Source organism: Bactrocera latifrons, unplaced genomic scaffold, assembly GCF_001853355.1.
Source record: "Bactrocera latifrons isolate USDA-ARS-PBARC rearing strain unplaced genomic scaffold, ASM185335v1 scaffold_62, whole genome shotgun sequence".
NCBI lineage: Eukaryota > Metazoa > Arthropoda > Insecta > Diptera > Tephritidae > Bactrocera > Bactrocera latifrons.
Window position 1 is genome coordinate 839292 of NW_017537290.1, and position 27397 is coordinate 866688.

Consider the following 27397-nt stretch of genomic DNA (forward strand, 5'->3'; position numbering starts at 1 on the left):
TACATGTAAAATTAATTTTTTTACAGATTATTTCTTAAATTGGTTCCAATAGTAAGTTTTATTTGAAAATCAAATTTTTCTTGCACGAGTAATTTACAGTCTAACACACAAAAAGAAAAGTGTATAAATTTTTTTGTATTAAATTTTGAAAGAAGTAAGAGTGGTGAATTTTGAAAGAAGAAGTGAAAGTTATATTATTAGGAAAAGTAAACTTCATCTGCTTACACTAAGTCAGGTCTACAAAGTCTAAAAGTTTAGTGAGATTCATAATATTTAATATTTTTTCACCTAATTAACGTTTACACGTTCCACCATAAAATGCATTTATCCCTTTGTGTATAAATTTTTCTTTATTATACATATGTATGTATATATACATATATCTTATGAATCCATACATTATGTGTATCTTTTTTATATATATATAGCATAAAACATATTCATAAGATGATAGTAAATTAAAAAAATACTTTAGTAGTAAACCTATATTTTTAAATAAATTGTCTACTGCGAAGAGTCTAATCGCTGCCGAAACCAGTTGAAAGTTTCGTCTTAGCGAGCGTCTGTGCTACCATGAATGTATTGCTCATTAACATCGCAACTGTCATCGGTCCAACTCCGCCTGGCACCGGCGTTATGTGGCCAGCTACTTTACGCACCTCTGTAATGGAAAATAATTAAATTAGACTTTAACCAATAAATACTTCGAATTCGTTACTCACCATCAAAATCGACGTCACCGACAAGCTTGGTTTTACCTGGCTCTGTTCCGGGTATGCGTGTTATTCCAATATCTATAACGCACGCACCAGCCTTAACCATATCACGGCGCACAAGTCCCGGCTTGCCAACAGCGGTAATAATTATATCAGCATTCTGACAATGTTTTTTAAGTTGCTCAGGTGGCGTATTGCGATGACATATGGTTACTGTGGCATCCATACCCTTCGATACATGTCGACCATCTGTATGTAACAGCATCGCTGTTGGCATGCCTACATTCTTGGAACGTCCAATTACCACTACATTCTTGCCAAATGTGGGTATTTCGGTACGTCGTAACAACTCATACACTCCCAAAGGTGTTGCTGGTACAATGCTCTTCATATCGAGTGCTAAGCGGCCGACATTTATCTCGTTAAAACCATCAACGTCCTTCGACGGCGCTATAGCATTACAAATGGTATGTTCATCAATGTGATCCGGTACAGGTAACTGAACTAGAATACCATCAACAGTTGTATCTCCATTTAACTTCCTAATGTACTGTAAAACCTCCTCCTGGCTAGTGGTATCGGCCAAATCGATGGTGTTGCTAATTATACCAACGGTTTTAGCAGCAAGCATCTTATTTTTTACATATGTCTGGCTAGCTGGATCCGTGCCAATTAAAATAGCGGTTAGCCTTGGTGCACGATTTCCCTGTGCTATATAATCCGAAATCTTTTCCTTGAGCTCATTCTTAATTTTATCGGCAATAGCCTTTCCATCGATGATTTTCGCCTCATGACTGTAAATCAAAAAATAAAAAATGACTTTTTATAGTTATTGTTTTAACCGCATTTTAAAAATAATTGAATACGAAAAAATCAAATTTTATAACTTTTACATAAATAATTAATAGCATAGTACCTACCTAAATGAATACAATGTGCACAGTTTTATTTTAAACCATTTTATTATTTATGATAAAATGAGTGCTTCATATTTAATAATTGAACACTGTATATACATATATGGACATGTACACCCATACATATATTCATTTAAAATTGAGGTTATCTGAGGTCGTAAAAAAATCCCCAACGTTGTCACGTTCCTATATCATACAAAAACCTTTCAATATACACACATATTTATGTATAAACCTATATGTTTGCATCTGCATATTTATTAGAATTTGCAATAGTCACATGAGAAAATCTCTTTGACATGCTGCTACGGATGTCAAATGCTACGGACTTTTATTACAATGTTTTTTATAGAATTCTTATAAGGAGCCTGATAGATTTCAAATTAGTAACATAAGAGCATCTTAGTCTAATGTTCTCTTTTCACAAATGTTCTAAAGTATTAATACCGTTATTAACACGTTTAGTAAAGTTGAAAACTTTCAAACCAATAAATTTTAAAAAATTATTTGTTTCACGATGTTTGTAATACCCAAACAGAAAGGTCGGAGTCCCTAAAAAGTATGAATAGCTCCTTGGAAAGAGCACATGCATAAAATTTTGACTCGATATTTTCGGCGGAAGTTCCTATATATAGTATACTGACAGTCAGACGGACACGGCTTAAACGACTCAATTTAACACRGTGATCATTTGTATATAACAACGTGATGTAACTGTGTGTGGTATTATAGCTTCGGTGCAGCTATACGAATATAGTCTTGCTTTTTATGTTCTAATTCAAATGTATAATCCATTCATCGAAATTTTTGTATGCAGGTATGCAACCACTGTTGATGCAACGGTTATTTAAATAATTTTAAGCGTTTGTTTCTGGTTCTCTTTCATATTATCTAACGGTTTATCCAGGAAATGCACTTTTTGATATACATATGTATGTGAGCAGAAGTAAGTGTAATATACATACATATATAAGTATATATGTACTATATAATATCTTCCGTCAAAATATATTAGTAATCTTTTTTATACATATAATACTATTTGGTTATATTTCATTTCATTTCGCATATTTATCAAAAATTTCAATAGTTAAAACAAGTGAAAACGATAGCTGTTCATATTTTAGTTCTAAAGAATCAGACTTGCAGAAAAGTTGTTCAGCAATTAAAAGCAAATGGMCCTCAACAAACTTGGATCGATTTCTGAGAAAATGTGATGTATGTATGTATTAAGAATGCACATACACTAATAATGCAAAAGCTACACAAAAAGTATGGGGTATGTAAAGCATTCATGACATCGCGCCAATGAATAACTCAAGGGGATTCACATACTCATATATTTGTTGTTCATTCGAAATAACAGTCATTGCACAATAAATAATTATTTGCTAGTATATGTACATATAACTGGGGATTTACCCATGCACATATGTTGTTCCAATGTAAATAGAAATAAACAACATACATTTGGTGACGTTTTCTCGTAGAAATTRTTGGGGGCTTGTAAGTAAATCCCCGCAAAATATGCGGAAGAGTTTGCGGAAAACAAAAATATTTATTAATCATGTTACATACCTCTTTATCATAAAACCCATTATCATATCTCATATGATCACATAATTTTTCGAAAACTAATGAAACATGTGCGTATGTTATGTACATCTGCGTAAATAAGTTTATTCATTATACATACACTAATTATTATATAATAGTACAATTTGGAATTATTTTTATTCTTTATAAATAGAAGTAGATAAGTTATACGAACAAATTATAAGTTGGCCAGTAAATAGTAATTAAAACTTGTTTGTAGTACTTGACAATGCAAAAAAAAAAAAAATCTAAACGCCTTAATAACGCATATATAATTATAAGTTAAATTTTCTCTACGTTTAAGTATGTACATATTTATATATTTTGTAGCAGCTTTAAGATCTGTATATCTACAAGGCCTAAGGCATTGATGAAAACGTCATATTCAATGTTTTTACGCATATAATCTAGCATATCGTCGGCTTTGTTCCACAAACAAAGTAAATGTTGCATTTTGCAGGGCACAGCTAGCTGCTTCCATTTATCTTGCACACTTAAAGCAGCAACTAGATTCCGATATTTTTGTGCATCGCACAACAACTCCTCAAAAGTAGTCGGTTGCTTATTTACGGCATTGTGATTGTCCACTTCATTCAGCCCCATGCCTTTAAATTCGTCCTTAACTCTGATTTTTCCCCTCTCTTTAGCTTCATCGAATGAATTCGATGTTCCTTCTTCGTCTTCTTCACCGGAAGTTGAAGACATTTCCTCTTCTTTAACAAYAAAATTAACAGTGTCAACGGCTTTGTAACCTAACGATGTGAAATATGTGATAATTTGCGTGCCCACTTTTGTCTTAAGCTCTTTAGCTAAGTCACCAGCATTACGTCCAGCTGCATTGGATGCATGCATGAGTTCGATTACATTTTGTGTTGCAGTTTCTAAAATCAACTTAACAAACTCATAATCTGATTGCAATACGGCCATATGTAGGRCATTGTTTTGTTCCTTAGCATTTGGTACAAGTGCTGCTCGGTGATCATGTTGCAATAACTTTTTAGCCACGTCATAATTCCTTTGTCGAATAGCTAAATGCAGTGGTGTAAAGCCTTCGTCGTTCTTAATCGCCAAATTTAGGCGTACACCACTATTSAGAAAACTTTCAGTACATTTATCATGTTGTTCTTTAACTGCAATATGCAGTGCTGTGTTACCATCATGATTTTGAATATTTGGATCGCAAGCGAGTCCTAATAAAGGGCGTATATAATTGACTCGATTGTGTAAGCATGCAGTATGCAGAGCGCTTTCATTGCGTGCATTCAGCACTTTACTAAAGAGGTATGTTAGCTTGAAGTATTCCAATACATGACATATTTTTATGACCAATTTCGGATTATCACTAGCTATAATTTCATGGAGAATGCTTTCACGGAATTCATTTCTTTCCGAATGCTCCATAAATATATCATCGATTTCTTTTGCTGCTTTTGCTTTCGTTAATTCGTTTTCACTTTTATTTTTCGATGTTCTTATATCATCGAATATTTTAAATATTTTTTGTAAATAGCTATTGCGCTGTACATCCATAGGTGCTACCAATATAGATTTCATATACTCTTTACGTAAATCACTAGATACTTGTCGGTTTGAAAAGGATGTCGTGGACACACCATCCTCTACTAGAGTTCCAGTAAGATTATTGGTAGGAGTTCCAGGTCCAGAGAGTTCATTATAAATATCTATGATRCCCGATATGTTGCCAATAGAATCTATTCTGCATATATTTTCGAGTTCTTCGGAATTCATTTGCATACATTCTTTAAACGTATCGCTACCTATCAATCGATTGATTTGTAAATTTTTGTCATATTCTTCACTAATAGTTGGATTATTCATTCTATAATCACCACCTTCACCTTCAGTGTTTCCAAGTTGCATTTGTATTTGACGGTTTTCCACTTTTACGTTAGCAGTTTGTTCCTGTACTGGTTTTGGTAATTCAAATGAACTTAAAGAGCTGCCAGAACCAGAACTGCTAGTGGACCTCGAGCAGGTTCGACGTCGTTTCCGCGAAACAATAACGTCACGAGGCTTATAACGGAAAGTTACCGGTGGATAACTACGTTCATCATCTGTAGGACGTACCAATTCTATACAAACATCTACAGGCTTATCAATATCCTTGTCTTTGTATGGCGGAGTTTGACAAACAATTGCGTATTGGTGATGGACGTCAGACTCCCGGAATTTACCATATGCTTCCCACACCAGGTCTTCGTCATCGTTGAATTCATAGAAACGTACTTTTATATTTTTCTTGCTAACTTTCTCAACCAGAAGAATGAGATCATCGCCGCCAGACACACTTCCGGTAGCAATACTTAAACGACATATGCGTAGTTCACCAGTTTGTGCCGATTTACGGTTGTTGATAGGGTTTGTATATACCGGAGCAGCTATACGAGTGTAAGTGTCATCATCTTCCACTTTGAACGCTTCAAAACATAAACGCACCTATAAGAGTTGAATAAGTTTTAAAAATATARAAAGTCACATTCCTTACAATGTTGTTTACCTGATTGAGGTTCATTTCCTTTGACTCTTTTTCTGTTTCTTTATGTAACTCTTGTACTTCTTTTGTAGTTAATTCATCACGGGCCAATTCAAATTTCAATCTGTTCATTTTCTTATTTAATAATTCATCAAAAATAAACTTCTTTGCTGTGTGTATGATTCCCATATTTTGAAATTGTGCCACGTACCCACGTTCGGGTGAAACAATCAAACTATGTGGATCACAAATGTCAGTATCATCTTTACGCACTACTAACTGATGGGAGTGTGGACTTTCCAGATTGGTTTGAAAGAGGCTACATCGTATAACAGCTTTACCATTAAAATTACACAATTCTACTTCTGGGAATGTTTTTGGCGTACGCTTGGAATTGGCACCATTCAACGAACCATGTGTTCCGTGCATTTCAGATTTATAACGAAAACGAAATTTTTCCACAGGATGTTCAAGTATACGCAGCTCCGCAGGATATTTCCCATTTGATGTTATTGTTTTCATCGCCGTTCCAGAAATATTTGTGAACATGTGTGATGATTGTGTAGGAAGTCCACCGAATTGAYGTTGTGGTAATGTAACCATTGCTGAAGGYATTCCCATGACCGGTGCGAAATTCATACAATTATTTGTTGCATTTAAGGGATGAGAATTTTGATTATACAACAGGGTTGCATTTTGCAATGTGGCGTAAGAAGGTTGATTGTGTGTTGACTCGGAGGGTAAGTTCATATTTGAAAATTCTGTTCGTAATTGAGACGATGGAGACTGTGATGGTGACGTTGGGTTTGACTGCACGCTATTATATCCAGGTGACATTGTTGAATATCCACTAGTACTAGCATTTGATGATTCGCTTACGTAGCGAATACTGTGCGTATCCATATCTATRTATTCGTTTATCATTTTGAATATTTTGATTGTTTATCTTTTTCTTTTGATATGGAGATAACTTTATTGTTATATAGTATGCATGTATAAAAGTGTGTGTAATGATATTTATAATATTCAACGTTGAATCACTTCTAATTTCACGTTGTCACGATTACGACACTGAATACTATAATGTTACTTTATATTGACTCTAACACTAAGCACAATTCAAAGAACTTAAACACATGTAAGTACATGTGTCTTTCATATTTTAACTACTTGTCTTGCAGGCTTGAACTTTTTGCGCAATTAACAACYGACTTGATCAAGTGATCAAATTAAAATGAATGTTGTTGAATTCATTCGTTGTTCATCGTGATGAGGCATCGCCATTTGAGATAGGTTCTTCCCCGAGGTTGGTATTTCTCTCCAATTGCTTGTGGTCGGGTAGTTCGTTCGTACAAATTACGATCGTGCAAACAGGTAACGAACTTAATCGGTGAATCACATTTATGAAAATAAACACTTTATACGTTTGCTTATTAATAATTTCTCGCAATGTTTTTCCTTTAATAACATTACATATATTAAGTTTGTTTTTATCAAAACGTTTCAATTATTCCGCGATTTAAAAATTACGTCTGCAACCAAACACAAATGTGCCTACATTACTTCCCACAAGAGATTGGTATACTTTCAATAAAGCTTTTACCAAAGATTACATTAGTATGGATGTCGTTATCGATACTTTTAATTGTTAAACATTCTGTAACTTTTGCGCCATTAAATATTCCTTTACACTTARCTATATACAATTATACGGCTTTAGTATATTTTAATTATAGTGAATTAAACTAAATCATTAAAATGTCGTCATGAGGATAACGATTATATAATATCTACATAACTATCGAATGTGTCGATCACTAATATACATATACTCGAGAAATAACAAATATGTATATACATATGTATGTATATAATAGACACGGTTACCTTGTCAAACGAGCTTTTATAGATAAAGTAKTAACTCGAAAATACGAACAAATGATAAACTGGACATCGCTACATCGACTACTCTAAAAATAAGTTATTCAAATTTTAATTCGATTCTAGATATATAATAGGCATTTCAAATACACTTCTATAAACGCAGTAAGTTTCCACCAAAATATGTATTAGCTTAAAAATTAAAAGATACAATTACAATACGTTCGACATCCTAAATAATTTGTTCATGTGAAAATTTTTTTAATATTTTCGTGTTTTAAATTCGAGGTAGTAAGCTCCTCCTGCAAGTCAACTATCGATTTTATTGCACGTTAATTATTCAAGAGCGGTACCAGATTTGAACCAGACATCATATACATATGTATATGAGATCACTACTAAAGTCGATTGAAATCAATAGACATTAACAAATATGTTATAGAAAATATTAAACTTGTCCCTACTTAAATTTTTTTGAATATTTTCTATTATTTTTTGGCATATTTTAAAAAGATGTTCAGCATTTTTTTTATTATAATTATTAGTATTAATTATATTTTAAACTTTCAATTCAATTTTACCCGCCCCCCGCATTAAATCAGGGAGAATCGAGTATATCGCCAACATTGTAGACGATAAAAAATGCAGAATGAAGGTGTTAAAAATGCCTACACAATTTTCTTTCATTCAACTAGCAATATTATTTACACAAACAAACCTGCTGAAAGAAAAACTTTTTGTCACATGTTTGCACTTAAGTAGGCTCATTGGCTGTGTTGTGCAATTGCAAATTTGCAATGCATACCGAATTTTCAAACGTAAAAACATTAAATCTGCACAGAACTAAAACGACACACAGCTGTTTTTTGACATTTGACTACCATTGTGAGGTGGTGTCAAATTGTTGTTCACCAACCTCGTGTTTACACACTCACACAAACAGGTAAATACAAAAACCATACGATACGTATGTATATGTATGTTTCAAAGCGCGCACGTTTTTTAAAACACTTAATAGTTAAGATGCGCTATAGCAATGCCAAGTGAATAAGGTGGTTAATGTATATTACATTCTAGAATATATCGTATTATGATTACACATTTTTGCTTAACTCAATTTCAATTATTATTTAATACATTACTAAGATAAAAAAAGATCAAATACCTTATTTCAAAATCTGCCATTTTCACAACTTAAAAACAAACAGTTGTCCAATTTTATCCACACAATCAAAGCAACCAGCGCCAATAAACTATAATKCTACTTTACCTCAACGAAGCAAATTTACAGATATTTTTACTCGTAGTAATTCTCCAAATTACGATTTCGAGTCAAACTATTCACTTGGCTCAAATCAACTCTCTGCATATATGTACATATGTACATACCTTTATGTGAATTGCGTACTATTACCTGTCTGTTCTCTATTGTTACGTTTGGGAACAGCAGACTTCTTATTTGATATCATGCTCAAAAACAACAACAAGCACGGAAACAAATTTTGCGTCGATCAGCCAGAGAATGTATATCAGCATTATACTCACATTCACACTTAACTTATCCAATAGCAATTTAATTGTGCAAAATGAGTTGAGTTGTTTTGTTTTTTAATTTACAAAATGGTATTGCCACATGAAACTTAAATATGTATAAGCATATTAAAATATATTTAAAAAATGTGCTGTGTGAATTTCATATAATAATATCCGTGGTGGAAAATTTGAAATTTTTTTGTTTGAATATTTCTAAATAAATTGATAAAAATGCCCACTTTTGTTACCAATCAACGATTGTTGTTGTTGTTGATGATAAGGAGGAGGCAAAACAAATTAAATTATGATGAAATGCTATAAGATTTTGCATTCGAGATTACAAGAACATTTACACGTGTGCATATACATATGAATGCTTTTACTACATAAAAAAATTGGTATTATTTAACATATAGCGCAGGAAGTTGTAATGTAGTATATATGTATATGCAGTAATAAAAGTAAAAGTATAGACATACATATGTATGTACGTTTAACTCTAAAACATCTATACTACCAATAAGTTWAAAAAAAGTAAACTTTTTTTCTAATAATAACTCAGATAATAATTTTAAAACTCAGATTTCACTTTTCTAAAAGAATCCTGTTACTTGCGGTATAACTTCAAGAATACCGTTAGGGAACCCTCATTTAAAAACTCATTTCAAATGAAATATACATACATACATATGTATTAATACCAATTAAACAAATACAATTTTGACTTTTGATGCTTTCAAAATTAATCTCTTCAAATGCCTTAAACATGCTCACATATATTCAGATCTAGGCAATTGATAAAATAATCTTTCATCAGCCTTCTAAGGTCGGGGGAAGACATTGATAACGAAGCGACTACTGAGGTGAATCATAAAGCGATTTACGTACATATATACATACATATAATTACAGAGGTAAATATGCGTATTCAGAGGTAAACTGTTAAGACAACTTAAACATCAAAAAACAAATTTTGCTCTTCTATAGAATGCAGGTAATATTAGGAAAATATAATTACCTCTGTTTTTTAAATAATAGTATTAGAGATGCTCTAAATATCTACATACATGCATACTTGCACATCTTCCGAGTAGCAGACGGCTAGACAGAAATGCACTCAGCAACAGCTTTAAGTTGTTAAGAAATTCTGCTGGAAAACATGTTTTTAATAACTGCACATTGTTTTTATTACATTTTAAATATTCAGACTGATAAGTAACAGATCATTCTGCCGTCATAGATTAAATAGGGTGTGTGCGAGTATATCCCGTGCGTCAGGACAACAACAAAGCAGGCTTTAGAGAGGTCATTACTTGTGAAAAACATTCATACATTTTTAAACAAATATAAATACAATACTAATACATTTTTTGTTTTTTGCAATTTTTAACAATTCTAGTGGCACTTTTATACAAATATATGCATATTGTTTTTATTCAACCACAGCTTAAAAAGAATTAGACAATTTACCCTAGTTTCGAGTTTGGTTTATATTGTTGCCTGATATTAATTGTTATTGTGCTTTTAATTATTTATTAAAACAAATTGCTAATGTAAATGTTGAGCCTCAATAAAATGTTTGGGCATTTTCAATAACTTACCTAATTTTCAAACGCATCTTGCAAATTTTTCTTTTATAATTTATAAGATTTTTGCTTTAATTACACTTACTGTTATAATTTTGAAACAACTCAATCTAGCAATTTATCGAAAATTAAAAAATAGCTTTAGAACATAAATTTTTAGCTGATCAATAGCGCTTTCAACAATGAATGAGAAAATAATGATTTTTAAAAGTAAAACCAGAAACAATTTAAAGCTTTTATAGAATGTTAAGTCAAGAGATGTTAAAGCTGAGCGAGTTGATTAAATACTGATAGGCAACAATAGACAAATTCGCCGTAACTCATGAAATTTATTGACAAATAACTAAATAAATAATTTTTTTTCTTTTGGAAATAATATTTTCTACGCAGTGATTTTTTATACTGCATACACAATATCTAACGAATTGTTTTTAWACGTTTGCACAAACAATAAATACAATAGGTTTACAAAGTATGTAAAAAATAAAGAGATTGCATGCATTTATAGAAAATTATAATAAATTTATAAACCAAATATATATGGAAGATTTGTGAATACATTTACAATAGTATATTCATATATGCATATTGAAAATACATTAAACTAAAGTATTAATAAAAATATTTTTTTATGAAATTTTTTGTTAAGCGTTGACGTTATGAAATAAAAAAAAAAATATAGAAGGAACTTTTGCGAAAATAAACAAATGTATAACAGTTTCATAAATATTATATTTACTGCGTTGAATTTGAATATATGGTCGCCCTGTGCCTCGAACGATTAGACGCATTTATGTAAGTATATTACTTAGGCGAGAAACTTTAATAAACGCATTTTGGTGACAGTGTACGTATTTAAATTTGAGGACAAAAGACTAGATATATAGAAAATAATGGCCGATGATACCAATGAAGACAGCTGGCTTTATGGCACATCGAATCCTGATTCTACAACGAATGAAGAGAATGTTGAAGCAGCAGCCGGCATTGGCGATGAAAGACCGCTTCTTTCGCAAAAATCAGAAAATGAAGCAACCGCTTTGGGGGGAGCAAGTGAAGCAATAGTGCCACCACTGGGGGGGTCTGCTGATGAAGAGGAACCATTTGGGGAATTCGAAGATCCAGCACAAGAAATGGAAGAGGATGAAGAAGCCGCAGCTGCAGCTGCTAGCACAGTGGCTGATACTACTGATGGCGACGATGATACGGGCGAAAACGCACAAAAGGTAAACATTTAAAAGTAAATTATTTATTGACGTATTTATTATATTGATGTTTATAACCTTTTAGTCGAAAAGTTCGGAAGATGGTGAGGCGAATTCTGACGATGACGACGATTCCGACGATGATATTAATGTGGTAATTGGTGATATAAAAGCAGCACCCAGCACGTATAATATTAAGCAGCGAGCAAATTTATTGGGTGGACCACCAGGATCAGTCCAAGAAAAGACCAAGTCTGGCGCGCCAGGCGGAAAATTCAGTGTTGAAGACTTTGAAGGCGTTGGTACAATAAACGGTGTTCCAGCACATGAATTTAGTATTGATTCCTTAGAAGATAAACCGTGGCGAAAACCTGGAGCGGATATAACAGATTATTTTAATTACGGTTTCAATGAAGAGACCTGGCGTGCTTATTGTGAACGACAGAAAAGATTTCGTATTCAAGAAAGTGGTGTTGGCTTGGCTAGTTTAACACAAAATATAAATCAATCTGGTGAAAGACAGCATGACGGTCCTGCAAATGGTGCGCCAATTACCACAATGACACAAGGGATGGTGCCGGATCAGATGCAATTGCCACCACCAGGAATTTTGCCACCACCTCAAGGTATGCATCATGGACCGCCTCGTATGGGAATGGGTATGCCACGTGGACCAAGACCAATTGTCAGTACAAACAGTAAAGAGAATCCTATCCAAGTAATGACAGCTGAATGTCGGGAATATTCACGTCCTGGTACGGTATCACAAATACCAACAAATTTTGGTGCACCACCGCCTAATGACGAACCGTATTTCCCGGAACCCGAAACATTTGACTATGGTTATGAGCCTACACAAGAGTCACAATGGAATAATGAAAATCCAAATTGGATGCCTTCAGGAATAAAAGAGTTGACGCCCGGGCCTAGTATGGCACCACCACCTGCAGCTGGTATGGCTGGGCCACCTGGTGTGCCACCAATGGGTGTCCCCCCACCACAAATGCGGCAACATCCACCGTTATTACCTGGGATGCCTCCACCAAATATGGGTAAGTAATTTACTTTGTTTAATAAAATCTTTATCTCATTAGTAATTTAAATCTTTAATTCAGCCATGGGGCCACCTCCACCAGGTATGGGCATGATGATGGGTCCCGGAGGAGCACCACCAATGAGAATGCCGATGGGGCCACCACGAATGATGGCTCCACATGGTGGTGGGCAACCAAATCCCGTTCTTATGGATCGCGAACGGCACGAGCGTGAGCGTGAAAGAGAGCGCGAATATGAGCGTACGGACCGAAGAGATAGAGACAGGGATCGCGACCGTGAAAGAGATCGAGAAACCGAAAGAGAGCGGGAACGTGAACGAGAGCGAGAAAGAGAACGTGAAAGGTAAGAGAATTAAAGAAGTTATATTATATTATAACATAATTTGTTTTTTAGACCACGACGTGAACGTTCGCGTAGCCGTGAAAAAACCCGAAGACGATCGAAATCGCGTGAAAAAGAGCGTGATCGCGAACGAGACAGAGAACGTGAACGTGATCGAGAATCCGAGCGAGAAAGGGAACGAGACAGGAGTGAAAAACTTGATGTACGATAAAAGATTGATAAAAAAAAGGAATATTTATTGCAATTTTTTTAATGGTTTATTTGTTTCTGTCATATAGGACTCTGATCGTGTTGTAGATGAAGAACGTGAACGAAGAAGACGCGATCGAGAGCGAGATCGTGAACGAGAAAGGTGATAGTGTTTATTAATTTTAATTAACTGGAAAATTTAATGAACTTCCGTTACAGGTCGCGGCGAGAGCGCTCACGTAGCCGTGAAAAAACTCGGCGCCGCTCCAAATCTCGTGAAAAAGAGCGTGAGAGAAGCAGTAAAACAAGTAGCACATCTTCAACAAATCGTAGTGACAAGAAAAAATCTCATCGTAAAGATAAAGAAGAAGAAGAGTAAATTACAATATTCCGGTGTAGATGTAAACAGCCTGTTAATTAGAAAAATAAAATATTAAAAGAACACCTAATAGTTTTTGCCAAATTAATAATTGTTCGAAATTAGCAATAATATTTATGACAGAGCAAAGGACATGGACTTAGAAATAATCAGAATAAACGCTACATATAAAATACAAGTTAATACATATCTATGAACTTAAATTTCTGCCCATTGAAACTTAAAAATATACGAATTCGAATTAGACTAAAGTGTTCACTGTTTTGGAGAGGGTAGTTCTTTTTCAGCTTCGGCCCGCTTTTTTTGATCCATTTTTTCTTCTATCGCTTCCAGTCGTTTATTCATGGATCCAAGCGATTCCAAAAGTCCGGTTTGTATTTCCCCGTACCGTTTCATAGCCAAAATTAAACTTTCCTCTATTAACTCGGCTTGGTGGGCGAACTCAGCGTTATCTTGTGAATGCTGTTTCAATTTTTCGGTACATTCGCCTGGTATACTGCGGAAGTATTCAGCGCCTAATGTCGGTTCAAGTTGTTTTACACGATCCAACTGCTCGAATTGTGAATGTAAGTCTGGGGCTATAGCATTTAAATATACTTCTTTTGAACGAACTTGTTGATTCTCTTCTAAGAAATTCGGATCCAAATATTTTTCAAGTTCAGGAGCACGAGCAATTGTTTTTGCAATTTGTTCACGGTTACCAATAACCCCACTTAACATACTATTCACTGTTAGCAATGAGTCGACTACTGTATCGGGTGCGGTTGGTGGTTTGTTTGAATCGCCAGCACTTGCAGAAGCTGTGTTTCCTTCGTCGGGAAGCGGACCCAACATTCGTGATAGTGTATCAATACGCTTTTCAAGTAAATCTAATGCCTCCATTGTTGGTTAAGTTTGTAAGCGGTAACTGAACAAGAATTGTAAAATTGCAGATATTTTCAATGAATGATGTCAACAAATTACTTGTCAAATATTTTGTTTGTGCCTTTTTGACGGCACAGGGCGTACATTATTTATTAACTTTTAAGAATAGCATTCATTATTTTTTACATTTATCTTTTGTAAATATTAACTTTTTATTAAAAACGTGATATGTATGAATTTGTAGCAAAAATACACTCTTTTTAGAAAGAAACCATGTTTCATGCAATGCTATTAAATTCTTATGTTKTGTGTGGTAATTCCATTTCTCTTCGTGAACCCTATTAACCTTTTGAACATCTGAATTCATGAAGATCTTCGCATGTTCATATATACCATGATAAGTGCAAATTAAAAAGTAATTGATAATTAATAAGTTAAATATGCAACCTTCAACAGATTCAGGCTCTGATGAACATACAGAGAACAAAGCTGCTGAAGCGTATGTTAAAGTGACTTACTGTATCTATACTTTGCCTAATATTTTTGATTTTTTCAGGACTCTAAAAATCCCATTCGAAACAGCAAGGAGTGCAAAAATTGCATACCGTGTGTTAAGTGTGGATAAAGAACCACGTCGTAATTTTGTCAAAAAAGAGCTCCTTTTAGTGGGTGATCAAATAGAAGTACATTTTGTTGCCGACCAAGTAAAAAATCTTCGCACAGCAATCACATCATTTTTTGGTGCTCTTCTACTTTGTACGGATACAATAAAAGAATTTGAGTTAAAAAACTTTGACAACGACAATGCCGGAGCACACGCCAGCACCAACTCCACATAGAGCAGTCTATGGTTTTGGTTTTTATTTACTATTTCTTACTCTTTTCATTTTGTATGTCATGTGGGCATTGCTTCCAACAGAGAGTTGGGGTTTGCATTACTTACCTGATAAATACTTTGCTGCATATCTTCCAATACTAATACTCATGGGCATGTTTTTCTTCGAGTTCTTCATATACCCAGGGATAGGACTTGCGATGACACCTAATGTAGATCATCTGGAGTCTGTGATGGATACAACTTTATTACTTCGACATGCAGAAATAGATATAGATGCAAAATCATTGAATGCAAGTTTATGGTCTAGAGTGCGATACGATATACAAGTGACTCCTCGAAAAGAACGTAAAGTGTTGTCAAATTGTAGATATTGCCAGGGCATGCATAAACTACCAGCTGCTCATGAACAAATATCTACATTACGATTTTTAGATTTACAAGATGTTAATCGGAGTATTATGGATTAAAATAAATCATAAATAAATGCAAATATTTTGAGTTTTCACTTTAAAATATATCATGCATGAACTCGTTTATTTAACTACATTAGTTAAGTTCTGTAAAATTTTTTTACGAATATACMCTATTTCCTTCTAGTACGCACAGTTGTCCAGCCAGGTTCAGGTTCTACGAATTCTTCCTGTTGTTTTCTGCGTGTTTGCGATCTTGTTACACGGCTACAACTGGCCAAATCACTGTCATCATCGTCTACCTCCATACCATCTTCTGAGTCACCACTCTCATCCTCTTCGTCTGAAGATGAATCTTCTCCTGCAACTGGTGTATACACAATTTTTACATCTGGGCGCAACCAATMTTTACCCTGTGGTAGTTTGCTTAATTCGCTTTCAATTAGCTCATACTCGCCTTTAAGACAGAGCGCTTTGTAACGCAATAAATTACGGCAGATCTCTGCAAATCAAACATTAATTTTTTTCCCTCCTAAATTAAAATCTTATAGGCTGACCTGGAATCGAGTTGTCATCGCAGATTGTGTCGAACTCCTGATCTAACAAGTCCTCCAAAACATCTTGCAGTTCGCCTTGTGTTATATTTTCATTGCCTATGCAATATTTGTATGTGTAGTCCATAATTTCAATTGCTAGCTGTGAAAAATATTCGAACAATTCATTAGACATACGTATATGTATATATATTTAAACGTATTGGCATTCACTGTACTTGTTGTCCATTACGTCCACCCATTCCATGTTCAACAGCTAGCCGCAAATTTTGCCAGTTGTTGAAGATTTTCTCCAAAACTAAACGGAAATTCTTTTGGAAATCTGCATGGGCCATGTCTCCGAAGTTTTGTTTGGGAAAAAGATTTGCTGTCGCAATTGTCAAAACAAACTCAAGCACATGTGTAAGCAGGGTTGCATACAGAAAAGCTAAATTACCAACAAATCCAAATGTAAATAAATAAATTCGTGTTATTATAAATCAAACTTAAAAAAATGTGTTTTAATAATTAAAAAAGTCGAATATTAAATACAAATTATTGCAAGGCTAATGAAATAAACATATACAATAATAAACAATAAAACTTAATAAATATTAATAAATTGAATTAAAATATTTTTTTTTTTTTAATATTAAACCATAATGTGTAAAGTTTTGGAAGCTAATTTAATTTAAGACATTACTGTATTTGATTGAAACAGCTGATCTTAAGACACTTCTGCGATTTTTCTGTCTACTCAACAAGGGTTAATCAATCATCCAAAACAAAACCTATTTATATATCATTTCATTGTTTTTAATTTTTATTTGCGCGCCATAATTTATTTGGGCATAGGTCAAGTCGAATAATAAATTCGACAAAAAACTTATCTTAATAATGTCTGAGGGCGATATTATTCCACCGCTAAGCGATTCCGAGCAAAATGAGGATTTTGATGACCAAGTTGACGAGGAGGAACTGATTACAGCTCAGAAGGTGTAAAGATAGTTTTGCGTCCATAATTTTTGCAGTATATATTTTTGCTTGTAGGTGTTAGAAATTGTTGAAACGGCTTGGAAAAATGAACTATGTGCACCAGAAATCCTTCAACATCAAACCGACATGTTGGAGCTGATGCTTGGACAGGTAGCACATATGGAGGAGAATATGAAGGATTTGGATAAAAATGATTTTCGATTTATCGTACATCAAATGGAGTTGGAACGTATTCGATATGTCATGGCTAGTTATTTACGGTGTCGCTTACAAAAAATAGAAACCTACACTAGACATATTCTTAATGAAGAGGAAACTAGAGAAGTTGATGAAAAGCGGCTTTCACCGGAAGAGTTCAAGTATGCGCAAGAATTCGCYGACAACGTCGAACAGTACTTTCAGCAAGTGGCGTTGCAGTATATGCCTAATATGCAGCGTGCGGAAGCTGAACAACGCATAGTGCGACCGAATCTAATGAGTCACGTATTCATTAAAGCTAATGTGGATGGTAATTTTGGGACTGCAGTAACTAGTTTAAGATTTTAATAACACAAATTTATTTTTTTTCAGTACCATCTGTTGTCGTTGGCGTTGATGATGAAGAGGTCGATTTGACTGTTGGTTCGCAACACATAATACCTTATCAACTAGTATCCGATCTAATATATAAAAATCAAGCGCAACTAATATAATATTACACCTGTAACACTAGTTTAGATATAATGATGTAAATATACAAATTTTTATTATTTTTTAAATATGTATGTATATATAATATTGGAGTKTTTTATGTCGATTTAATAGTCAATGGTTACAACCTCTCGCCACTGCCAACAATGTTTTTTAACTAAGTGTTTTGGCTAAGTGTATTAAACATAACACGTTTTCGCGTTAATGGTACAGGTGGAGCAGCATGTATTTGTGCAGTGGCCACCTGTTGATCAGCGATATTCATATTGTCGTCAATTGGCTGTCGCATTGGAGAGGCGAGTATACGTTCTAAACGTTCTTTGAATTCGTCTTTTTCACGCATAGTCTGTGTAGTTTGGATAGGTGTGGACGTCAGTTCCAGTGTTTCGAAGCTTTCTATTTCTGTCGAAACTTGTATATCATCGCGCTTCTGTCGCGCTACATTGTAAGACGTTTTCGGTTTAATTGGTTTGGTGTGCATCAACATATCTTTAACAGGTGCGGGAAGTTTTGTTGAGCACAGMTTATCCACCAGCTTCCTGATTTTGTTACGCGTTACATAAAAGTTGGGATATTTCTGTGAGTGGAGAAAAAACATAATTGAAATATTTGCCAGGAAAAAATGTTAACTTTGGTTCCACCGAATCTATAATACTGTTGTTATAATACTCTTCACAGCTGTGTGACACACCTGCTTTAATTTTTGCCGTTTTTCAACCAGTTCCGAGRTCATGCGCTTCATGGCTGCTGTGGATATGGTAGGCGCGTTTGGTTCCAAGCCGGCCGCAATTAAGCGTTTGTTTACCATTCTCTGAGCATCGTTTCGTGTGAAGAGTTTCGGTTTTGGCGGCTCTCTAAGCACAAAAAAATAAGTAGACACAAATAATTTTAAATAAGAAAATTGTRAAATTAATAGTTTTGGGTATATTTATACTTGTGGTTTTTCGCAGCCTCTACTTTCKTCTTTTCTTTGACATTTGCCGGTTTCTGAATAGTTGGAGTTAGTTCCGTTTTACTGCTGCTTTCCTCACTCTCACTACTCAAGCTCTCCGCGATGTCCGTGCTGTCGTTGTCGACTGTAAAGTTTTTAATTATGTGTAGATGTAGAAATTATTAATTAATTTTCAACTCAATACATATGTACCTTTATCATCTAATACCAAATCCGCATTCCCTGTCTTTACAAACGTTCTATTGCTCTCCGCGCTCAACGAATGCAATTCTTCGCGTTGCAAATGCTTCTTATCCGGCAATGCTGCTGCAACATTTCTGATTTTGCGCACTCTTGGTTTTGGCTTCACTGCCTCATCATCCATTATTAAATACGTTTCATCAGTGTGCTTAGCCTTGTCTGGTGCAACGACTTCCGAAACCACACTTATGCTTCGTCTGATGCTTGGCATACGCATCGCCGCTTCGGGCTTCGGTTCCACACCTAGACTAGAATCACTATCTGTGGGATTAAATGCTGTATATGTTATATCGCGTGGCGGTACATTCGTTTCAGCAATGGAAGCAGCGCGTGTGCTTGTTTTTGTTTCTGCAACTTTCGTTTCCTGCGCTGCTTTAACRGCARCTTTCTTTTCGCTCACTACATTAAGTTCAGCAGYGTTGCGCCTCTTTATTTCGCGTTCAAGCTCGTCTAATTTCTCCTTATAGTTGGTTTCCATGTTGTGTACGAACTCTTCCAGCTTTTCAACGCTTTTTTGCCCGATTTCAACCACTTTCTGCGTTAACAAGCGCTCGAGATCTTCAACCGAGGGGGAACCATGTCTCGATAAAGTCGCTGCATCTATGCGCTCCTGCTCCACATTTAGTTCGACAGTCGCAGTCACTGGTGTCACAGTCGGCGCGGTTTTCGTTTCTTCCAATGTGTGCACGATTTCGCCAAGCTTCCGATTAATTTCAGCAATGGACTCCTCATTATTGGTCTGCTGCATTTGGCGCCAYGCCTCAAATTCCTGTATTTTCGTCTGCAACTTATTTAATTGTGCTTTGCGTTCYCTCATCTCGCTGCTGTCGGTGCTGGCGCTATTTAAGGTCACATCTGCACCGTCATCTTGTTCTTTAATCTCTAGCAATTCACTCTGTATAGCGATGCTTTTAACAGTTTTCATTGGTTCACGTGGCGTACCGCGTCTGCTGCTGTTTGACGTTGTCAAATTGCGTTCACGTATATCGCGTTCAGCATTGTTAAGGCGCTCTTTAAGCTGCTTAATTTCCAGCTCCAATTTGATGGCGTTAATYAACTGTAAGTCATTGTGCTCGCGCTCTCTGGTGCCGGCAGAAGTCTCGGCATGCCGTTCAGAGATTCCAGCGTCGTTAATGTTAGTAGTCCTTCCCAGRACTGCTACATTGTTTGTGSTCCGCATGCCGTGACGACGACTGATGTGTATATTCAGCGCGTCGTTGCTGATRAAGCTCTTAGTGCAGAGATGACATGGATATACCACCTCGTGTATAGCCTCGATTTGTGTGATCTTCTTGTGTAGCTGTAAGATTTCATTATTCGCTTCCGTAAGTGATTTTCGCAATTTGGCAACATCCATTTGTGATTCGGCGTGCGCCTCGCGCAACTCACGTATAGTTTCATCGAGAAACTTGCGACAGAAGAGTAAGTATTGTATGGCGAATTGCGAGACTACGAAATACTTGGCTATGCCACTGTCTAAGATATTTGTATCCAAGATTGTGGCTAAAGGCGCTTCGGAGAGATGCGCCAGCAATGAGTCCACCTGCTCAATTCGCTGATCCTGCAGTAGACGCTCAATTTCGATGGATCCTACGTAGGAATCGTGTTGTTTGGACTGCGTTTGTAATTATGGTTTACATTTGCTTACCTAAGATACGCCAGTCSATGGGTCCATCTTTGTATTGCCGCAGCTTAAAACCGGCTTCACGCGCAACTTGTGGATAATTGTAATTGAAATTTATTGCCATTATCGTGTGGCGTATCAAACAACGCACATTAATGTAAATAAAACACTAGAAACCATACTTCCTGAAAATATAGACAAAACTGTTTTTGTTTGGCCCAAACGTTGACAATGGTCGCCTAGCTACAATGTGGCTTTCAATTTGAAGGGGTGACATAATAGGAAAGGGTAGTTTATATAACGCTTACTGCTCACCGTTGCTGCATTTGATTAACAATCACAGAAGATCGAGCTAATTTTATACAAGGGGGGAAATGTTGGATAAGTTAAGTAAGGAATCTGGGTTGCGTGATGTAAGTTGATCGAAACGAATTCGAGATGAAATCCAAATACAAAGGAAGGAATGAGGAATTAAATATGTAATGTGAAACATTTGAAATAATTGAGTTCTTCGTACTGGAAACGAGGAACCCGAACGTCTTCAATGATTTAGCGTTTCAGTTGGTATTTCAATTAGATTTTATGGACAAAGCGCTTTAAAGTGGTTGATATGACTTTTATTGTACAATAGCATGGTAGTAGCAAAAATTACTCCCTAAAAAGTTTTAACTCAACGCATATGGARGGCATTAGCGAGGTGGAAACGTTTCCGTTGACTTAATTGTTGCGGAAACGACAATATACATACATGGATAAACATAAGATGACATCTACAGTCACCAGCTTTATCAAAATATTTGCTGGTTTCTGGCGTTATTCCTTAAAAAGTTATCGTAATTTAAGTAGTTAGACAATACCATTACATGTGATGTGCTTCACTAATAATTGACTTTTTATTTCATCGAATAAGKCATATAGGCTCCCACGTCAATGTTGACAGTCATAAATTCGAAGTTGTAGAAATTTTCKTTTATTWTKRWWMYWGCATTAACAGCAACAACAAGTCAGCCTCGAAATCCGCCCAGAATATCTCTTGCCAACGTAGYACCTGTTGGCTGRGTAGGCAATTGAGAAGTAAASTCCTCTCYCGACGAACAAAGACCAAACGCACTAAGTCGCTCATCATWCCCGTTCCTATTATATGGTGCGGAGTCATTGACGATGACAACAACTGATGAGTCGGCGTTAGGATTGTTTGAGATAATAGTTATGCGGAACGATGAGCTATATGAGATATACGACGACATTGGCATAGTTCAGCGAATTAAGAGACAGCGGCTGTGCTGGCTAAGTCATGTCGTACTTATGGACGAAACACTCTATCTCGAAATTCGACGCAATACCCGCCGTTGGAAGCAGAAGAAGAGTAAGACCTCAACTCCGTTGGAAAGATCAGATGGAGAAGGACCTGTCGTTGTTGTTAATTTGGCTATTAATGCGTAAACGGTGTCTACGCCAGTAAAGGAGWAGAGAAATCTACCCTATTTTTTCATTGAGATATTGTTGTTGGTGTCAATACTGGTTACAAAATAGACGAATCTACTGACGAATTTAAATTTATGACTGTCAATTGCCTGTTTGATGACAGGAGCCTTTTCATCTTGTCCTTGCTTACAACCAGACCCATACGCTTCGCTTCCTTATCCAATCTGGGCAAATAAGAACTAACGGCAGTTGTTGAGGCCAATGGTAWCAATATCTTCGACGTACTACAGCAGCCTTACACTCACATGATAGAGAGTCCGCTTTTGTGAAATCTGTCGCTTGGCATCGAATGACTCGGTGTCCTTCCTGATTCTGACGGAGCTTTTGGGGACCTCAATTTCAGTTAACACAGCCCTATTAGTTTTGCGGGGATACCAAATTCAGACATCACGGCATAAAGACAKCTCCTTTTCGTGCTGATGTAGGCAGCTTTAAAATCGATGAAGAGGTGGTGTTTGTCGATTTTTTTTCAAAAGTCTTTTCCAAAATTTGGCGCATGGTGAATATCTGGTTAATAGTAGATTTTACTTCCCAGGTCTACAGCCACACTGAACATTTCCATTTTTTCGTTCATGACGTTATGAAATTATATATATTACATGGGTTTACGGGTTTCAAAATATAGAATGTTTTATTGTCCTATTATATTCTACAACACTTCTTTAAACGCGTTTTTCTCGAAATTGTGTTTTTGAAGTCGGTTGGCAAGATYTCTCGAGAGCTACTCAACCGATCTTCTTGAAATTTTACACAGAAAAAAGTCCATTTTTTAGTAGTTTTTTCTTCRTCCAGGTTCTACTTTAAGGTTTTAACCAAATCACGCATTTTTTCAAGCTTTCAAAAAGGTAAATACATATTTAAACATGTTAATTATTATTAATTTTTTTCAAATCTAAAATTTGTGTAAAAGTTCAAAACAAAAACCCGTTWATATTGCTGTCAAAATAATCACTCTGATTTAAGGGAAATTTCCCTTACTTCAAACGACATCTAGATGCCGATACAGCATCCGTATAGCTCAGCATACGTAGTGAACTTTAGTCCTGCAAATGAGCGCATCCTAAACGTTCGAACCACGTTGGCCGTTAGCAATAATTTTAGTGATAAAAAAATATGTGAAACTATTTTATAAAATTCACATATGTATAAAATAATAAATTAAATAACGTTGGCTATTCGCAAAGATGTTAAAAGTAGTTTTTGTGCATTTTCTACTCCTCTTTCCCTACAGCAGTGCAACGCGTGAGTGACAAGAAGAAAAAAAAAACGAAAATTAATTCGTTTTCTTATTATTTTGGGGTGTGGAAGAATTCTATGCATTTATATTCTGTATACTTTTTTGCGTTTCGACAGCAAGGGGTGGTTCATACTGCTGACARCTGTCAGTTTGACATAAGCTCGTGCGCATGCGTCGATTTACTCTGTTTTGGGTTATTTTATGCGGGTGGATGCAATAAATTTACACTGTAGTTTGAGTTTGTTTGGGAAGATTTTTTGTTTACTGTTTACATATTGCTCTTGTTTTTGTTTACATTTTCCTTGTGCTCAGCCGACGTGCTTATCACGTGTGTTYTTACCGGGAGACGCTTTTAAGTATTTAAATGTGATTATTTCATATACTGCTGGAACGATTTTTTTAATCGTGGTTCTAAGCTATACTTTTCTTCTAAAATACTTTTGAATTTATTTTATTTTACTTTGGAATTAAAATAATTTAAAGAAATACACTTAACTTCTAGATCCTATCAGTTTCGAGGCTAATCCAGACACCAAACGTCTTTATGATGATTTATTGAGTAACTACAACAGACTCATACGCCCTGTTGTCAATAATACTGAGACATTGACAGTATGGTTAGGCTTAAAGTTGTCTCAGCTCATTGAAGTGAATTTGCGAAATCAAGTTATGACCACCAATTTGTGGGTGAAGCAGGTGAGTAGATACATTAAAACTGGCGAAGAAATAAATAAMAATTTTTTCGATTCATACTCTACATGCGAGGTGTGTTAAGAAAATAATGGAATTTTCTCTTTTTGAGAAAATTATTTATTCATTTGTCTACATTAATGTTGACGCCTTAAAAGTAAAAAACTTCGAAACCCTTCTCCCACTTTGGTATAGCATTTAGCTCCTTTAACGTGTCTGGCGAACWTACCTGTAGAGGCTAGGWCTGCGYWACAGCTTTGAGTTATTTCTTTTAASAAACSAAAATCACTAAGCTCATAAAGACACGTCTAATTGGACTCTTTATAAACATTTTTGTCTTATCAGAGGCCAAACAAACCGAATTTATTATTTACATACAAAATCTTCATCGGGCTTATAAGCTAGAGTTGTAATACAGTTCTTGCATCAAACTCCAAAAAATATTATGATTGTAATTTTCTTATTATTGTAATTTTGTGTATGATGACATAATAAGAGTTCTTAATGGCTTATACAAGTATATACCATAGCTGTATCAAAATATTGGAAAGCGTGCGCTGGGCGATGCCACAGGCTTTAGGAAGTCGGYCTTCTTCATATTGATTTCAATAGCGATATGGTGAATTGAGAACTTCACAAAAATGTTGCTTTTATGCTGGCCTATGYTCGGGCTATCAAAGTTGCGTGTTYTTTYCTCAAAGTGTTGWCTTCTAAACAGGCAAAAGTGTTACATTTTCTACCTTTTCAAAACCTTAGAGTGTCAGTTGCCTCGTTAACTTTTATTTATGATTTCTGAAAGTTTCAAACGATATTAATGAAGTTTTTGCAAAAACTAATATGAATTTAATAAATCATTATTGCAAATGAGTTGATCGATTCACCTTCATCATCAACATAGAATGGGCGAAGGGACTTAAATTAGACGTGGTGAACGCTTACTCCGACTTARAGGTAAAAAAAGTGTTATATGAGAAGCGCATTAGTTTCGTAATGTTACGATATACTGTACTGTATGAAATCGAATGTACTTTCAYAGGAATAAAGAATTTCATTGATACCCCGAGCCGGGTTTGTTTTAGTTGAAAAAAAAAACTTTATAGCGCTCTTATTGAAAACTCCGCTCTTAAAATTGAGGCCATTGACTCCGAAACTCGGTAGTAAATTTTAATAACTTCGACTCGTTGTTATGATCCAACTTTCCATGATGAAATGGCAAACTTTACTGAAGATAAATGTCAAAAGGGCGGGAAAAAATATGGCGTCTTTTTCTGTCCCTATCGATCTACTTTTGTAGAGCCCTATTACAAAAATCTATAGCCTGCCCAGATGGTCGGATTGTCTTGATAAGTATTGGGTGCTACATACACCCGTTAGGTATACAAAAGTAATATACTTTGTAGCAACTATACAATTTTTCCTTATTCAATATTCCAAATTCCAAATTCAATTCGAGATATGTCTTGGTTTGGAGATTTTTGAAAAATAGTTGTGAATAAAATAAGCTTGTATATTTGCTCCGAGCATACGGTCGATATGAAATACTGGTGTTTTGATATTTTTCCAATTCTTCTTCTTTACTGGCGTAGACACCGCTTACGCGGTTATAGCCGAGTTAACAACAGCACGCCAATTGGTTCTTCTTTCCGCAATTTGGCACCAATTCGAGATACTAAGTACAACCATGTCCTTCTCCTATTGATCTCTCCAACAGAATGTATGTCTTTCTTTTCCTCTGCTTCCCCCGCTGGTTACTGTGTCAAATATTTTCAGAGCTAGAGTGTTTTTTTCCATACCGACGCCCTAGCCAGCGTAGCCGCTRTTTCCTAATTCGCTGAACTATGACAATGTCGTCGTATAACTCGTAYMKCWYMKYKYYMYMKMRWRYGMKATWYKCSSYKKTSMMWRYGCRMARRRSWMTAWAWMTYYTSCRSARWMTYTYTCTYKKRRAMWCKCRMMAYMKMSWCWYWKYKSTSWYMKCRMMMRMSYCTSYRCMMYATAKMGSGRSRSGRRWAWWRWGWGWSWYWTAKAGWKTTKTKTTTWTWYKYSKMGAGCGARCTTTACTTCTCAACAACAGTGACGTGGGAGTCAAGTCGCGATTGTGACGACTGTTTGTTTGATGACTGGAGATATTTCGTCTTGCCCTCGTTTATTACCAGACCCATTTCCTTCGCTTTCTTATCCAGGAAAACTTATTCAGCGCCGATGTTGAGGCCAATGATATCAATATTATCGCCAGCAGCTSTACATTCTTATAAAAGATTGTGCCTTCTMGATTCAACTTAGCAGCACGAATTATTTTCTCCAGTAGTACATYGGGGRATTCGCACGATGGGGAGTCTGAAACCTCGTTTGGTGTCCAACGGCTCGGCGAGGTTCTTTCCGATATTGACGGTGCATTTGGTATTGCCCAATGTCGGTTTACAAAGCCATATCACTGGCATAAAGGCAGCTTCTTTTCGTTCTGTCAAAAGCAGCTTTGAAATTGACGAACATATGGTGTGGGTCGATCCTTTTTTTACGGATATTTTCCATGATTTGGCGCATGGTAAATATCTGATCAGCTGTTGATTTTCTACGCCCAAAGCCACACTRATAAAGTTCAATCAGTTTGTTGGCGGTGGGCTTTAGTCTTTCACCCAATAAGCTCAATAGAACCTTATATGCGATGTTGAGGAAGCTTATCCCATGGTAGTTGGGGAAGACTGTAGGGTCTCCCTTTTTGTGGATTGGGCACAGCACACAATTAAATTCCAATCGTTGGGTATGCTTTCGTCCGACCATATTCTACAAAGAAGCTGCTGCATGCTCCTTATCATTAGTGTTATTAAWTTACCATTGTTGTTATTAGTACCATTAGTGTTATTAAAATGGTTAAGTAGGATTACAAAAAATAAAGCGTGTCGGAAAGTTTCACTCATGATTTTGCACCAGCATCCATCTTGGT

General features: G+C 35.6%; 10 protein-coding genes across 13 annotated transcripts in view; 5 read left to right on the forward strand and 5 right to left on the reverse strand.

Annotated features, from left to right (window-relative positions):
* Positions 1 to 433: 433 nt before the first annotated feature.
* On the reverse strand, positions 434 to 10933 carry LOC108975170 (bifunctional methylenetetrahydrofolate dehydrogenase/cyclohydrolase, mitochondrial). Of its 3 annotated transcripts, none has more exons than XM_018943497.1 (3): positions 10739 to 10933; positions 723 to 1510; positions 434 to 661 (listed from the first exon to the last, which is right to left on the reverse strand). In XM_018943497.1, exons 1-3 carry the CDS (start codon positions 10753 to 10755, stop codon positions 519 to 521), a joined length of 948 nt encoding a protein of 315 aa, XP_018799042.1. In that variant the 5' UTR covers positions 10756 to 10933; the 3' UTR covers positions 434 to 518. The 3 variants fall into 3 exon arrangements, with proteins under 3 accessions (XP_018799042.1, XP_018799041.1, XP_018799040.1); XM_018943496.1 differs by lacking the exon at positions 10739 to 10933 and adding an exon at positions 8770 to 9079; XM_018943495.1 differs by lacking the exon at positions 10739 to 10933 and adding an exon at positions 8323 to 8471.
* Positions 3290 to 7409, reverse strand: LOC108975169 (nuclear factor NF-kappa-B p110 subunit). Its single transcript, XM_018943494.1, has 2 exons — positions 5748 to 7409; positions 3290 to 5686 (listed from the first exon to the last, which is right to left on the reverse strand). The coding sequence occupies exons 1-2, from the start codon at positions 6645 to 6647 to the stop codon at positions 3545 to 3547; spliced, it is 3042 nt and encodes a 1013-aa protein (XP_018799039.1). The 5' UTR covers positions 6648 to 7409; the 3' UTR covers positions 3290 to 3544.
* Positions 10934 to 11616: 683 nt separating the features above from the next.
* On the forward strand, positions 11617 to 14077 carry LOC108975172 (pre-mRNA 3'-end-processing factor FIP1). The gene is made up of 6 exons (XM_018943501.1): positions 11617 to 11949; positions 12014 to 12980; positions 13044 to 13326; positions 13378 to 13528; positions 13605 to 13678; positions 13735 to 14077. The coding sequence occupies exons 1-6, from the start codon at positions 11617 to 11619 to the stop codon at positions 13892 to 13894; spliced, it is 1968 nt and encodes a 655-aa protein (XP_018799046.1). The 3' UTR covers positions 13895 to 14077.
* On the reverse strand, positions 13965 to 14873 carry LOC108975173. The gene has a single exon (XM_018943502.1). The coding sequence runs from the start codon at positions 14774 to 14776 to the stop codon at positions 14150 to 14152; it is 627 nt and encodes a 208-aa protein (XP_018799047.1). The 5' UTR covers positions 14777 to 14873; the 3' UTR covers positions 13965 to 14149.
* A 159-nt stretch (positions 14874 to 15032) lies between these two features.
* On the forward strand, positions 15033 to 15608 carry LOC108975176. The gene is made up of 2 exons (XM_018943505.1): positions 15033 to 15257; positions 15315 to 15608. The coding sequence occupies exons 1-2, from the start codon at positions 15199 to 15201 to the stop codon at positions 15595 to 15597; spliced, it is 342 nt and encodes a 113-aa protein (XP_018799050.1). The 5' UTR covers positions 15033 to 15198; the 3' UTR covers positions 15598 to 15608.
* On the forward strand, positions 15545 to 16086 carry LOC108975175 (phosphatidylinositol N-acetylglucosaminyltransferase subunit P). Its single transcript, XM_018943504.1, has one exon. It carries the CDS (start codon positions 15563 to 15565, stop codon positions 16061 to 16063), a length of 501 nt encoding a protein of 166 aa, XP_018799049.1. The 5' UTR covers positions 15545 to 15562; the 3' UTR covers positions 16064 to 16086.
* Positions 16087 to 16088: 2 nt separating this feature from the next.
* Positions 16089 to 16942, reverse strand: LOC108975174 (pre-rRNA-processing protein TSR2 homolog). The gene is made up of 3 exons (XM_018943503.1): positions 16779 to 16942; positions 16564 to 16702; positions 16089 to 16508 (listed from the first exon to the last, which is right to left on the reverse strand). The coding sequence occupies exons 1-3, from the start codon at positions 16893 to 16895 to the stop codon at positions 16180 to 16182; spliced, it is 585 nt and encodes a 194-aa protein (XP_018799048.1). The 5' UTR covers positions 16896 to 16942; the 3' UTR covers positions 16089 to 16179.
* Positions 16943 to 17298: 356 nt separating this feature from the next.
* LOC108975162 (DNA replication complex GINS protein SLD5) lies at positions 17299 to 18293 on the forward strand. The gene is made up of 3 exons (XM_018943478.1): positions 17299 to 17535; positions 17590 to 18043; positions 18106 to 18293. Exons 1-3 carry the CDS (start codon positions 17437 to 17439, stop codon positions 18225 to 18227), a joined length of 675 nt encoding a protein of 224 aa, XP_018799023.1. The 5' UTR covers positions 17299 to 17436; the 3' UTR covers positions 18228 to 18293.
* A 29-nt stretch (positions 18294 to 18322) lies between these two features.
* On the reverse strand, positions 18323 to 21226 carry LOC108975163 (zinc finger protein DZIP1L). The gene is made up of 5 exons (XM_018943479.1): positions 21066 to 21226; positions 19370 to 21007; positions 19160 to 19301; positions 18917 to 19079; positions 18323 to 18802 (listed from the first exon to the last, which is right to left on the reverse strand). Exons 1-5 carry the CDS (start codon positions 21163 to 21165, stop codon positions 18383 to 18385), a joined length of 2463 nt encoding a protein of 820 aa, XP_018799024.1. The 5' UTR covers positions 21166 to 21226; the 3' UTR covers positions 18323 to 18382.
* A 2356-nt stretch (positions 21227 to 23582) lies between these two features.
* LOC108975164 (acetylcholine receptor subunit beta-like 2) overlaps positions 23583 to 27397 on the forward strand; it is a gene marked incomplete in the record, with an annotated part of 22030 nt that continues 18215 nt past the window's right edge. For both annotated transcript variants that reach the window (XM_018943480.1, XM_018943481.1), the window contains 2 exon segments: positions 23583 to 23768; positions 24266 to 24459. In XM_018943480.1, the coding sequence (XP_018799025.1) occupies positions 23711 to 23768; positions 24266 to 24459 (252 nt within the window).

Coding starts and splice junctions, on each gene's coding strand:
- LOC108975170 (XM_018943495.1), bottom strand. CDS start 8,432: ATGTTTTTACGTTTGAAAATTCGGTATGCATTGCAAATTTGCAATTGC. Junction 1,511..8,322: donor AAAAGTTTTTCTTTCAGCAG/GTTTGTTTGTGT, acceptor TTTGATTTACAG/TCATGAGGCGAAAATCATCG. Junction 662..722: donor CGGTGACGTCGATTTTGATG/GTGAGTAACGAA, acceptor TTTCCATTACAG/AGGTGCGTAAAGTAGCTGGC.
- LOC108975173 (XM_018943502.1), bottom strand. CDS start 14,776: ATGGAGGCATTAGATTTACTTGAAAAGCGTATTGATACACTATCACGA.
- LOC108975176 (XM_018943505.1), top strand. CDS start 15,199: ATGCAACCTTCAACAGATTCAGGCTCTGATGAACATACAGAGAACAAA. Junction 15,258..15,314: donor GAGAACAAAGCTGCTGAAGC/GTATGTTAAAGT, acceptor TGATTTTTTCAG/GACTCTAAAAATCCCATTCG.
- LOC108975172 (XM_018943501.1), top strand. CDS start 11,617: ATGGCCGATGATACCAATGAAGACAGCTGGCTTTATGGCACATCGAAT. Junction 13,327..13,377: donor CGAGAAAGAGAACGTGAAAG/GTAAGAGAATTA, acceptor TTTGTTTTTTAG/ACCACGACGTGAACGTTCGC. Junction 13,529..13,604: donor ACAGGAGTGAAAAACTTGAT/GTACGATAAAAG, acceptor TCTGTCATATAG/GACTCTGATCGTGTTGTAGA.
- LOC108975175 (XM_018943504.1), top strand. CDS start 15,563: ATGCCGGAGCACACGCCAGCACCAACTCCACATAGAGCAGTCTATGGT.